The sequence below is a fragment of the Bactrocera tryoni genome, chromosome 1 (assembly GCF_016617805.1).
Source record: "Bactrocera tryoni isolate S06 chromosome 1, CSIRO_BtryS06_freeze2, whole genome shotgun sequence".
Taxonomy (NCBI): domain Eukaryota; kingdom Metazoa; phylum Arthropoda; class Insecta; order Diptera; family Tephritidae; genus Bactrocera; species Bactrocera tryoni.
In genome coordinates this window covers 49,647,100-49,660,200 of record NC_052499.1, presented here as the reverse complement: position 1 = coordinate 49,660,200, position 13,101 = coordinate 49,647,100, and the positions used below count along the sequence as shown (strand labels likewise).

Here is a 13,101-nt window from a genome sequence, read left to right as displayed (position 1 = left end):
CTTTTTAAGATATAAATTTTATTCCTTAAAAGAAATCTTAAAATCTTTAGTTAATTTTTTTTTATAGTTATAACACAAAAAAACTCACACTATAATTAAAACTTTAAAAACATTTGCATGTATTGATATTGATTGATTTCTTCTACAAATTAATTAAATTCTTTTAGAATCCCCTCTGTGGGAACACTTTTGTTCAAACACCCTTTATATGCATGCAAAAGGTGTCAGCGGAGTTATTGTACTAAAACAATGATAGCTTATATTTTAACTCTTTCATTTACATACCAACGTGCTTATTTATTTAAATTTATTTTACTTTATTTAGTTTCCATAGACATTTAACATTCATTGCCAGTCTTCATTAAAATTGCAAAGCGTCCAACTGTTGACAACAACAGCAACAACACACCAACACCACCAACCATACCGACAACAATGGCAGCAACTACGAACAGCCGCTGACGGCTACGACAAATGCCTGCAATGTTTACTCAACAATTGACGGCAGTTTCTTAACCGATCCAGGGAATTGGTATGTTGGTATGCAGAGCTATTGCGCTTGAGGTGGAAGAAAATCTTAAACTTATTTTCAATTCACATGTATGTATTCAAACAGGTCTATGCAAAAAACTCAAGTAAACAAAGCATGCAAAAGTTTTGGAAAACATTCGCAGGACGTTGATAATGAAGTGTGTGAAATTGTTGTATAGCGCAAATGTGATTTGCATGCAGAAACTACAAAGTTGTTTCCTAGCTATGGCTTAAAGACAACAATTTGCAAGTCTAATGCGAAAATTTTCAAGGACTCCAACGTTCTGACGTTAAACTAGCAAGGCGAGAGTTGAAAATACAAAAGATAAAACTTATATACGTATAAATGTATTCACTAATGAACTGAGCAGCACTAGTCTCGTAATCATATCATGTAAACAACACACGTACATACCTATTTTTCCATAATAGAAGAGGCTATATAGTCGGCGCCAACGTTTCGGCCGCATCAGAAATACTCCTCAACACAAACCGCAGTTCTCCATCATTTTAGCAGGAGATATTTATTTCAGTTACACACATCTGTATCCATGGACTTTAAATGACAATAACAGCAATAATGGCTTCGAGATATACGAGTCCAGTTTTGTTTGTTGATTTCATGAGGCTATGTAGACCCTCATTCAAGCAAGTGTGGTTAGAGTCGTCCTAGCGACTTCGAAATAATGAAACGAAAATAATAAAGTGCTTGGATATAATAAAATGATGAATACAATTTATGCCTTCCACCTGTTCTTCAGTTTCGGCAAGCTTCTAACTCATCCCGCAGTGCCAATAAAGTTTCAAGATCCATTTTTCAAATTTGCCTACTTTTCATTGAAACTATTTAAATAATAGAAAGAAATTAAAATAAACTGTCATAATTTGACGCTTGTTCACTTCCTTTTGTCATTTGTTTGTTGAGTGTTACCAACTATAAAAATTTTAAAAACTTTATTTAAAAAAGAAAATTTGTAATATATGTATATATGTACACAAATATTTATGTAAGTATGCAAATATACAAATTGTGCGACTAAAGTCCAGACACAATCAATTAAAGGTTTGCCTTTCTTATATTCAAAATGAACTTTTGCTTGCAACTTAGTTCACACAGCACATGCACACATAACAAGTACTTGCAATTATACAATTTTAGCTTTGAATAAAACAAAAAAAAAAAACAAATTTGTGTGAAAACAATAAAAAAATAAGTTATAACTGTAGCAATTAGGAAGTGAATGCGGAAATTCAATTCAATGACTCATCTCTTCATACACATTGTTGTTTTTGTCAACAATGAGAACAGAGAAATTCACGAATGTTATTGACACTTCGACAACAAACTAGTTGACATATTGCTCACAAGTACATACACAAAAATAAAAGGAACTTGTAAACAGCAAGCGGCTGCCGGTGGGCGGGTGGATCCATGACAAACAAACGTCTCGCGATAAATGAATAAAGTGCTGCAGGATAAACAGCCAAATAGATGGACAGACAAACAGCTCGTAGTGTATGGTTATGTGTGTATATGCGAGATATACAAGCCGAGGCACATTCATAAAAGGCTAAAAGGATGAAACTTGCCACAAACACTTCCTTGTTTGTAACAGATAGACAAATTCATGTCAAAACATGTTTACATACAAACATTAAGGTGGTGCTTATGCAAAAGGATGTTTTTTTTCACAATTTATTAAAAGACTAGACAACAAAAGATGTCCTCTCTGTAAAGGTGTAACTATGTAAATAACATCAAGAAATGCTTATAAAGTTATCAAGTTCCGCGATAAAGATTAAAAATCTTAATGATAGTACGAAAGTAATATGTACATATAATCCAAGCAATTTTCTTCCCTTTCCATATAATTCATAATAATTTTATTTTCATTCAAGAGTTATTTATATACATATGTACATACAAAGCCACTCCACTTCTTGGATATATACATGTATGTATGTATGTACATTGAAATGTTCATTTGTATTTCAAGTAGTGTACTATCCAGACGCTTTACTGGTAGCATGCACGCTCTCGACAATTGACAGCTATGTGACATATCGATTTATCTTAAAATGGCCAATTTTATCAGTCACATAAAATGTAACTATTTTTCAAGCATCCTCTTTCAATAGACACTTGTGACATTTCAGTCTACTACTCATTTATGTGTTCGTTCACACACACAACTATACATGCATATATAGTATACGCTCTAGCGAATTCGTGGATAGAAAAGCACTGTTAAGCAACTAGGCTACATACAAATTTGTATGTATGTATGTATATATATGTAAATGTGTATACTTAGAAATGGGTACTTTAGCCATTTTAAAAAATAAATTTACTAGTTTTCTTTAGATTTTTCGCTGAATTATTTATATAATTCACAACGATAAGTATTTGGAATATCACGTAACCTTAAATTTTATTCTAACTGCAACTTCCTGAAGAAATGTGCACCGGAAACCGGCTAATGCATTTCAAGCGTCTATGGCAGCATGCAGTATACGATGCATCGAACCTAACCTAAAATCACAATACTAATTTGCAATAATACGTACATTTGACTTACGTGTTCTTTCACAATATGCATTTAAAATAGTTATAAAACAATTTGAACTTAAATTGTTGTGAACCAACATCAACAGTTTCCGCCATTTCCGTTTTTCAATTTCTTTCTCGTTTCAATTTTATTCTCATTTTGTTAATGCTAACGCGCTGTTATTGCTGCGTGACGTAAAAGAACTCGTAAGTAACGTCAGAATCATATGTTTTGCGAACGAATGTCAAAAACGACTTCAATAAATGAATTCGAGCATATTTGTGTACTTTACATTTTCAAGAGCAGCAACTTAATTATTTATAAAATAGCGGCAAAATGGTTAAGAAAATTCTTATGATCTGCTTAGGCAAGTGTACAATTTTACAACAATTATGGAATTTTAAAGCAATAATATATATTTATTTTAGGTAATATTTGCCGATCGCCTATTGCCGAGGGTGTTATGATTGAAACAATCGAGAATGCCGGTGTCTCTGCAGATTGGAAAGTTGATTCAGCAGCCATAGGTGGTTGGCATGTTGGCAATTCTCCTGACCATCGTGCATTAAAGATAATGCAAAATCATAATATAAACTATAAGAATAAAGCACGCCAAATTAAAAAGGATGATTTTCTACAATTTGACTACATTTTCGGAATGGATGAAGAGAATATGTGCGACCTGCGCAGGCTGGCACCAACGAATGCGAAGGCAAAATTATTATTGTTGGGAGATTTTGGTTTGCAGAAAAGCGATCGTATAATCGAGGATCCTTACTATGTGAGTAGAAAACGTGCTTAACTCAGCCACATATACAAATGAATACATACTTATATATAATTTACGTGTGTTCAATTTCTAGCAAAGAGGTGATGCTGGCTTTGAGAAGGCTTATCAGCAGTGTGTTGTTGCTTGTGCTGCGTTTTTGAAAGAAGCTACTGCGGGAAAGGTTTGAGGAGAGGGTGGCAAAGCTCGCATTCCAGAATTACTTGTTAAATTAGTAAAAGTAAAATGTATAAGAAACATGTTGTGAAACACAAAATCAGCTGATGTACATAGGTGATAAATTAAAAGAGGCACAAATACATGAACAAACGTGAAATAAAAACATAAGTTTTAATAAGAAAAAAATCAAAAAATTTTGATTTTATGCCAAAATACTATGTATAAAGGATGCAGAGTGAAGTCAAATTGTAGAAGGTAAGTCAGTGTTTGTAGCAAAGGAATGTATTTATTGCAATCTTTCACTACATTTGCATATTAAAATATTCTCTTTTACACTGTTAACATGTCTTATTAGCCTTATACACAAGAAAAGAATAACCCTTTATCAACAAATTTAATTATATTTTGATGCTGAATACCCCACTGTAACAACCAAATTTTTCTATTTTTACACGTCAAATTTGAGTAAAAAAAAAAAACAAAGAGAATCAAAAATTGCAAAATTTCTTATGTAAGCTCTTGCATTTTGATGCAAATTAAATAAAGTAAATATGCTAGTAAATGTTTTTACTAAATACTAAATAATCACGTACCAAATAGTTTAAATTTGAAGTTTATTTAAAAGTCCAACAAATATGAAACCTCTAAAAATCCTATTTGTTTGTATTGGTAAGTAGATAGTGAACAATTTTAAAGAATTGATAAGCCATTATAAATATGCAGGTAATACTTGTCGCTCACCAATGGCAGAAAGCGTAATGAAGCACTGGTTGGAGGAATATGATCTCAACTGGACGGTGGACAGTGCTGGCTTGAGAACGTGGAATGTTGGACGTAAGCCGAATGAACGCTGTATTAAAGTACTAGAGGAGAATGGTTTAACAACAGATCATATCGGTAGACAAGTACGAACGCGCTCCATATCGAGTTTTTGTAATTTTGTTGTAATAATTGGCATTCTTTGCACAGATTTCAACAATGGACTTTTACAATTATGACTACATACTTGCCATGGATGAACATAATTTGCAAGAGCTACAAACACTTGCCAAAGACCCAAGTCAAGAAAGATGTGCAAAAATCGAACTTCTCGGAAAGTATATTGATCGACCGGAAGACCAAATCATACGTGATCCATATTTTGTGAGTGCAAACTTTTAATGAATTTTAAATGTTCAGTGAAATAATCGAAATACTAACGAAATTTACAGTGCAATTCAATGGGTGGATTCCGTTGCGCGTTTCTACAAATAACTGAAAGCTGTCAAAATTTCATAGCCGCACACATGTATGCCGATTAGAACTATTAAGAAAACAAAAAACTAAAAAAAATGAGAACTTACTTTAAGTTGTATGAAAAATGATACTAATAAATTGTATGTAAAAAATTGTATATCGCACGTGCTATAATTTATTTTATATCAGTAAACAAAAATTAAATATAAGTGTACTATTTTTATAACTATAACTATTTCAAACAACTTCACCACGTATAACACGGTCCAAAAAGACATTCCAATCATATTGCAATTGCGCATACGCAGCCTCTTTCTCTGCATCACCCATCGCTGAATATTTTATCGAGTTCCATACCAAACTCTTCAGTGTCTTCAAGCCAGCATTGCTCGGCGCGAAACTCATAATCGCATAGTAGAAGTCATAGCTCAAACCTTTGGCATCCCAAAAGCCAGGATCATCATTCGTAATCACTATTGGTATATTATCGGACATAAAGTAGCCACCGGGATGATTGCGTAAGTCCCAAACTAAGTTCAAAACCTGATTGGACAGCGGACTAACTTCCAGCGCAATATCACGCTCTTTAACAGCCTTACTGAGTAAAGGGTGTTTCATAAGTGAGTAACCATGGCCGATGCGTGTGGTGTTGAGTAGTATGGCATCAACCAAATTCAAATCCACCGATGTGCCTAACCAATCTGTGAAAATTAAAGCATGCTTATGTGATTTACTTGTTGTTTGTTCTATGAATGCTTACTTGTTTCGCCCGCATGAAAGAAATACTTTGCGCTTTTCGGTAGATCCTGTAAAATAGACACAAATGCCTGCAATGACTTGCCCTGGTCCTCCTGGCCAATCAGATCGAAACCAATAATGAAATCAGGATAGCGTTCACTGTAAGAAAAGTTTACTTTTGATTAGTATAATGTTAGAGGCAAGAAAGAGAGTTTTACAGCGACGCACTGGAAGTCTTTGAATGTTTGGAAAGCTTTGAATATTTGAATTTGGTCTGAACCGCGATGCGCCACATAAATAACTTTCAAACCGTAGAAACCAAGATGTGATTGTTTAAATTCTTCCACTAGAGCCATAAGCAACTCGGCTGCTTCATACTCGTTTGCTACTATTGTGCCGTTGGCGCCATACAGCTAAAATAGTAGTAAATTGAAATATTTGAAAGTTTATGAAGAACTGTTAGACAAGACCTATAATAATATTGGTTTTAATTACAGCTGACTTAGAGGTTAAACTTACTGGCTTAAATTTCATACGCAACTCTGCGTACATTATGTTATCCTCGTACATTTCCTCCATCAGCTGCCAGTGGAAGGTGCGGAAAACGGGTTCGTACCCAACCGTATCACTCACCGTGTCGAATATGTCTTCGAAACGTCGCCACACCTTGTTCTGTTCACTGAACTCAACTGCAAGTGGAACAAAAACATAAGCATAAAATGAAAATACCGCATTTTGAACGACTTACGTTCCGGCAGTCGTGAATATAAGCTCAACTTGGACTGCAAAAATCGATCGTAGCGATTTTTCGACAATGTACGCTTACGCTCCTCCTCCACCACGTAATATTTCGTACGACAACCATGCTTCTGTGCATTCTCACGAAAACTGAGCACCACAGTACCGCGTGCCGTGTGACATTTCAAGAGTCCGGGCGTGTAAGTCAGGTTCCTAATCATCCAATCGGCAGATACCGCCGGTGTGCGATGTACATGCAAAATAGCGCCTTTCGGCATGGCCTGTATGAACTTGAACACGTTACTCTGTTCGATGAGTGGTTTCGCTTTGAAGAAATGCAGCGCCGGCGCATGCTCATGCGGATGTTCCATGCCATAGGTGAGCTCCATCAATTTGTGACGCATGAAAATCTGATGCACTTGTAACTCATTTTCATCGAGTTGCAAATGCCCACCGGTAAGTAGTAATTGCTCCGCCTCGATCATTTTTTCACGCTGCTGTGCATATTCTGCGCGGTCAAAAATTAGTATGTATTTTATTTACAAATTATATATACATATGTATGTATGTTTGAAAGTATTAAAAATTGCTTTAATATCAGTGGCTCTCAAACTGTTAGCGGTTATTATTGTTTGAATGATTTCCGTTTTCATTTTATGGAAAGTTTGAGAGGGGCCGTTATACTATACATATAATTGCCACGGAATCTGATCAGTGAGCTATTTAGAAGAAATGTGAATCATTCTATGCACAAATACGTACGTGCCCACATATTATAAAATTTAATCATTCGCAATTTCAAATTTGATATAATACGGTACTCACTTAATATGTTCGGTTCGTCGTATAGCCGATCGGCCGGCAGTGGCTTTTCATACAAAATGCCACTCACCTCAGGCTGTGGCGCCATTATCTCTTGTGGCGGAGTTGCAACACGGGCATCTAAATTTTAAATTTTTCGGTAAAAGTATTTGACAGTTAAATGTTATGTTATCAAATTACCGCAAAGTGGAGAACTATGTAACAGCAGCGGTACATAAAATAGAACAGCTAACGTATAGGTCCAGGTAGGCATTTTGAGATCAGACTAAAAACGATAATTGGAAAAATAAAATTTAAAACAATTTTTTAAAATAAAGATATATTTCTTTAAATATAGTATAATATATAAATAAATTCATAATTATAACAAATTACATTTTGAAGAAATATAAAATGTTATTCAATCATCTATAAGCCATATAGACTAAATCGGGATACTTCTTCTTTATTGACGTAGACGCCGCTTACGCAGCTATAGCCTAGATTAAACCAGAAAAAACATTAATTTCGACTGATACCCTTCATAGGTGCGTTTTTATAGCATAAAAAGGCATAAAAAGTTCCTAATCTTCATTTTGTTCGGTCATTTTGAACTGCATCTAAATGCTGTAGTGGTGGTTCGATCTGGATAATATGTTCGGAGATTGTAGCGATGCTTTAGATAATAATCTACGTCGAGTTTTCTGAAAAAACTTTGTCAAATATAAAAGTTTTCTATACAAGGAATTGAGATTGAACGAAGTTGTTATTGTAGCCGCATAATTCTGCCGAGTTGACAGTCCTTGGCCGGATAAAAATCCGGTTCCGTACCGGCTACGTAGACTCGACTGTCGTGGGAACGGTGAGTTTGATAGATCAAATTGTATGGTCGACGTCTCCAGATCGGTATCTGAAAAACTGAAAGACTAGTTCGTATATGTACAGATGTACATATATACACACAGGTAGAAGTATTGAAAGATAAAAGTATCAGTAAGAAGAAGCACAGAAACGTATGTCCCGAAGCTGACCTTTCTGATTAAAGCAAGAGGGAATTAATCTCAAGGTTAAAAAATTTTAACAGTTACAATTTTGTTGCATAATTCTAGAATTTAAATTGAAATTAAAAAAAGAAATTGCGTACATGTAAGAATGTGCATGTGATTGTACATACACATGTTCCTGTGTAACATCTAACCTTGACCAATAGCGAACCCATGTAAAAGGTTAATTAAGCCTTGTGTCCTAAATATTCGCACTCGGTTTAGAAACTGGTTAATGCACAATATTAAACCAATAAAAAATAGGTTATCCGAAATGTTAATTGCTCATATTACAGGCGCGTAATCATATGCATATAAGATGTTTTCATGACATCGGAATTGTTCGCATCTGAATGAGGCTCGCGCATCACCTAAGCACTCATTAGATGCTCATAAAGTTTAACCAAAAAACAAGAATAAAGATCAGAACAAGACTCAGCGTTCACTCAACTTCAATAAATAGGCACCTTTAAAATTATTTTTCTTTTATTTCTCTTTTTAAATGTAGTATGAGTATCCGAAATTGTTTTGGAAGTAATGAATTAATTTAGCGTAAGCGTAAAAATATTTAGAAACAGGTTGGTAAAATAAACAAAATAGTCAAAGTAGATAAGTGTGTCAATAAATGCTGTTTTTCTACGGAAAAAAAATTATTTTGAAAAACAAAAAAAATGAATGTGCAATAATAAATTTGTATAATCAATTTGAATCGTATAATTATACTTCTTGCACACCGTTTAGGCTAGATCAAAGGAAATACGCTAGATAATATATTTGTTGATGCTTGTATGAATACCTCTGTACCTTATGTAAGACATTATTTAATATTTTGTTTATAATAACATATGCAATTCATTTGGATAATATTCACTTTTGTATTAGTTTTATTACCCACATATCATATGATAATAAATCACATTCCATATAAGACGCTCAATGGCAGTTTAAAATAAAGATATTGCTGCGTGCATGCATGAAATCCTCATACTTTGGGTCCAAGATCACATCTCTCATCATTCGGATCTACAAGTGCCTGATTTATATACAGTTCGCATTACATCACGTCTACCGTCTCACATCACATTTACAAATAAGTCATACCATTCACATCTATGAGAAGTCACATGACATTATCCTATTTCACATTGAATTATATGAAAACGAATCGCATAAAGTCATTATATTTATAAGTCACATCACATCATATCTATGAAAAATCACAAACCATTATATCTTACCTTTTCACATCACAACTATAATAAATCACATCACATCATGCAATTTCACATCACAACTATAATAAATCACATCATACTATTTCACATCACAACTATATTTAGTGACATCACATCATACCATTTCACATTACAACTATATTTAGTCACATCACATTATAACATTATATCGGGTGATTTTTTAAGAGCTTGATAACTTTTTTTAAAAAAAAAACGCATAAAATTTGCAAAATCTCATCGGTTCTTTATTTGAAACGTTAGATTGGTTCATGACATTTACTTTTTGAAGATAATTTCATTTAAATGTTGACCGCGGCTGCGTCTTAGGTGGTCCATTCGGAAAGTCCAATTTTGGGCAACTTTTTCGAGCATTTCGGCCGGAATAGCCCGAATTTCTTCGGAAATGTTGTCTTCCAAAGCTGGAATAGTTGCTGGCTTATTTCTGTAGACTTTAGACTTGACGTAGCCCCACAAAAAATAGTCTAAAGGCGTTAAATCGCATGATCTTGGTGGCCAACTTACGGGTCCATTTCTTGAGATGAATTGTTCTCCGAAGTTTTCCCTCAAAATGGCCATAGAATCGCGAGCTGTGTGGCATGTAGCGCCATCTTGTTGAAACCACATGTCAACCAAGTTCAGTTCTTCCATTTTTAGCGATCGCCATTCACCGTAACGTTGCGTCCAACAGCATCTTTGAAAAATACGGTCCAATGATTCCACCAGCGTACAAACCACACCAAACAGTGCATTTTTCGGGATGCATGGGCAGTTCTTGAACGGCTTCTGGTTGCTCTTCACCCCAAATGCGGCAATTTTGCTTATTTACGTAGCCATTCAACCAGAAATGAGCCTCATCGCTGAACAAAATTTGTCGATAAAAAAGCGTATTTTCTGCCAACTTTTCTAGGGCCCATTCACTGAAAATTCGACGTTGTGGCAGATCGTTCGGCTTCAGTTCTTGCACGAGCTGTATTTTATACGGTTTTACACCAAGATCTTTGCGTAAAATCTTCCATGTGGTCGAATAACACAAACCCAATTGCTGCGAACGGCGACGAATCGACATTTCACGGTCTTCAGCCACACTCTCAGAAACAGACGCAATATTCTCTTCTGTACGCACTGTACGCATTCGTGTGGTTGGTTTAATGTCCAATAAAGTAAACTGAGTGCGAAACTTGGTCACAATCGCATTAATTGTTTGCTCACTTGGTCGATTATGTAGACCATAAATCGGACGTAAAGCGCGAAACACATTTCGAGTCACATCACATCATATCATTTCACATCACAACTATATTTAGTCACATCACATCATAACATTTCACATCACAACTATATTTAGTCAAATCATAACTTATGACTTTTTACATCATATAAGACAATATCATATTAGTAAGGTGCATTGTGGAACAACACATCACAAGATATTTGCACGAGTTCAACCAAATTGTATTTTAATGCACATTTTCACATCACATTCTCTTAAGTCATGTCAAATCACATCCTATTACCGTATAAATAGTACTATAAAATCAAATCACTTCCCAACCCACGACATCTATTCTACTCATCACATCTGATCACATCACAGCAAAATAAACCAAATAATCTTGTTTTTCAAATACTTCACATTTCGTTAATCACGTCACATGATATCACTACAAGCCACCAAATTCGTCATTTACACCACAGCGTATTTTTTTGTTAATGTTTTCTCCTGTTCTTTTTTTATAACAAATTTCTTTAACTTGCATTTTTGAAGTATAGAAAAGAGAAGTTTTAGTCTGTTTTTTCGGGACATTTGCATATAATTTCGAGGGCATTGTGCTTATTTTTAAGCAAAAGTTCAAGTACAAATGTTTCTGGCGAATAGAATAATTTATATATGTGCATATATTAAAGACAAATTGAACTTCTTATTTAATTATTTACGCAACGCAAAAGCAAATTCTTTTGTGGTAAAAATCGATTGAAAAATTTTTAAATATATACATACATATGTATGTTCTTAAATTTTAAAAAAAATTTAAAGCAATTCTTAGTGAAATTACAAAATTATAATGATGCAATATATTTTTTTAATTTATTACCACATAGTGGCAGTAACGGTTGTGGGGTGTTTAATTCATTATAATTATTTTACAGCGTTGAAATTATTTTCAATGATAACTAAATGGGGATTCACAAGGTGCAAATCAAAAATTGTCAAAATTGTGTAAATTATCAATTTTGATTGTCAATGATGCTTTAAGAACTATAATAACGTTACAAAACTAAAAAATTAATTTATTTTTAATTATTAGTGAACTCACAATTACTTTGGCATACACTCGTTTATTGTTAAAAATAAAAAAAACTTAAAATGCAAATTTGTATAATTACTCAAAAATATATTACATATAAAATGGCTAATAAATGTATCTGTATGAATATAATTTTTTTATAGTAATATCATCATTTTCTCTATTTCATTATAAAGTACAGCTTCTGGTTCTACGGTGTTGAAAAACTTCCTTAGGATAACTAACTAAAATATAAAAATATGGATAACATATTTTAACCGGCAATTCTAAAAAAAATATCTTTTTAAATCATCAATTTTATAGAAAAATTAACAATTTTGTTATGTCAAAATTAAAAAAAAAAAATTTTTAACCATAAATTTTATTTAAAAAATAACAATTTTGTTGAATAGAAAAATTAAAAAAAAATTTATTAAAAAAGTTGTTTTTTTTATAAACGAAATTATTCTTATAATAATATTTAAAGCTTTTCATAACATTTTTGTTTACATGAAAGCATATTTTTCGTTTTATTTACGGTAAAAAGTTTAAATTATTCCATTCAGAAATTACTTTCTTTCAGAATTATTTAACACACGCTATTAAAAACTGGAAAAATTCTTGTTATATACATATACATAGTTTAATACCAATCTTGTCTCATTTTATTTTTTTTTTCATAATTGAAACTAAAATATTTGTGAATTCCCCCAATAACTTCGAATATTACGTAATTAAATATAGCGCACTTTTAATGCCGTTATTATAAAGCTTACACACCTGTTTACCACTTTAAAGTGAAATTCCAGACACGCAATAATGCAACTTTCAAATTTTTTTCAATTTATTTTCTACAAATTACACAATTTTCAAATAAAATGTCAATACAATTGATTTTGCTGTTGTTGCTTTCAACTAAGCTGCGCTAAATAACGGTCTGGTGTCGGCGATTGCCGTTTTTAAACTGAAAGGAAGAACCGCAGACCTCAATGTTTCGTT

General features: G+C 33.3%; 3 protein-coding genes across 3 annotated transcripts; 2 read left to right on the top strand and 1 right to left on the bottom strand.

Moving 5' to 3' along the window:
- The first annotated feature begins 3,342 nt into the window (after positions 1-3,342).
- On the top strand, positions 3,343-4,189 carry LOC120777881 (low molecular weight phosphotyrosine protein phosphatase 1-like). Its single transcript, XM_040109443.1, has 3 exons — positions 3,343-3,447; positions 3,509-3,861; positions 3,944-4,189. Exons 1-3 carry the CDS (start codon positions 3,417-3,419, stop codon positions 4,034-4,036), a joined length of 477 nt encoding a protein of 158 aa, XP_039965377.1. The 5' UTR covers positions 3,343-3,416; the 3' UTR covers positions 4,037-4,189.
- Positions 4,190-4,582: 393 nt separating this feature from the next.
- On the top strand, positions 4,583-5,358 carry LOC120778642 (low molecular weight phosphotyrosine protein phosphatase). Its single transcript, XM_040110548.1, has 4 exons — positions 4,583-4,695; positions 4,750-4,931; positions 4,996-5,169; positions 5,238-5,358. The coding sequence occupies exons 1-4, from the start codon at positions 4,662-4,664 to the stop codon at positions 5,325-5,327; spliced, it is 480 nt and encodes a 159-aa protein (XP_039966482.1). The 5' UTR covers positions 4,583-4,661; the 3' UTR covers positions 5,328-5,358.
- An 85-nt stretch (positions 5,359-5,443) lies between these two features.
- Positions 5,444-13,035, bottom strand: LOC120778635 (adenosine deaminase 2-like). The gene is made up of 8 exons (XM_040110535.1): positions 12,883-13,035; positions 7,741-7,825; positions 7,564-7,680; positions 6,749-7,246; positions 6,520-6,689; positions 6,229-6,413; positions 6,023-6,159; positions 5,444-5,963 (listed from the first exon to the last, which is right to left on the bottom strand). The coding sequence occupies exons 2-8, from the start codon at positions 7,811-7,813 to the stop codon at positions 5,500-5,502; spliced, it is 1,644 nt and encodes a 547-aa protein (XP_039966469.1). The 5' UTR covers positions 7,814-7,825; positions 12,883-13,035; the 3' UTR covers positions 5,444-5,499.
- Positions 13,036-13,101: the final 66 nt, after the last annotated feature.

Excerpts from the sequence above, each read along its gene's own strand:
- LOC120777881 (XM_040109443.1), top strand. The coding sequence starts at position 3,417 with ATGGTTAAGAAAATTCTTATGATCTGCTTAG. Across the intron at positions 3,448-3,508 it reads AATTCTTATGATCTGCTTAG|GTAATATTTGCCGATCGCCT; the intron begins GCAAGTGTACAA and ends TATTTATTTTAG. Across the intron at positions 3,862-3,943 it reads TAATCGAGGATCCTTACTAT|CAAAGAGGTGATGCTGGCTT; the intron begins GTGAGTAGAAAA and ends TTCAATTTCTAG.
- LOC120778642 (XM_040110548.1), top strand. The coding sequence starts at position 4,662 with ATGAAACCTCTAAAAATCCTATTTGTTTGTATTG. Across the intron at positions 4,696-4,749 it reads AATCCTATTTGTTTGTATTG|GTAATACTTGTCGCTCACCA; the intron begins GTAAGTAGATAG and ends ATAAATATGCAG. Across the intron at positions 5,170-5,237 it reads TCATACGTGATCCATATTTT|TGCAATTCAATGGGTGGATT; the intron begins GTGAGTGCAAAC and ends CGAAATTTACAG.
- LOC120778635 (XM_040110535.1), bottom strand. The coding sequence starts at position 7,813 with ATGCCTACCTGGACCTATACGTTAGCTGTTCTATTTTATGTACCGCTG. Across the intron at positions 7,247-7,563 it reads CGACGAACCGAACATATTAA|AATATGCACAGCAGCGTGAA; the intron begins GTGAGTACCGTA and ends TTGACCGCGCAG. Across the intron at positions 6,414-6,519 it reads TGCGTATGAAATTTAAGCCA|CTGTATGGCGCCAACGGCAC; the intron begins GTAAGTTTAACC and ends CTACTATTTTAG.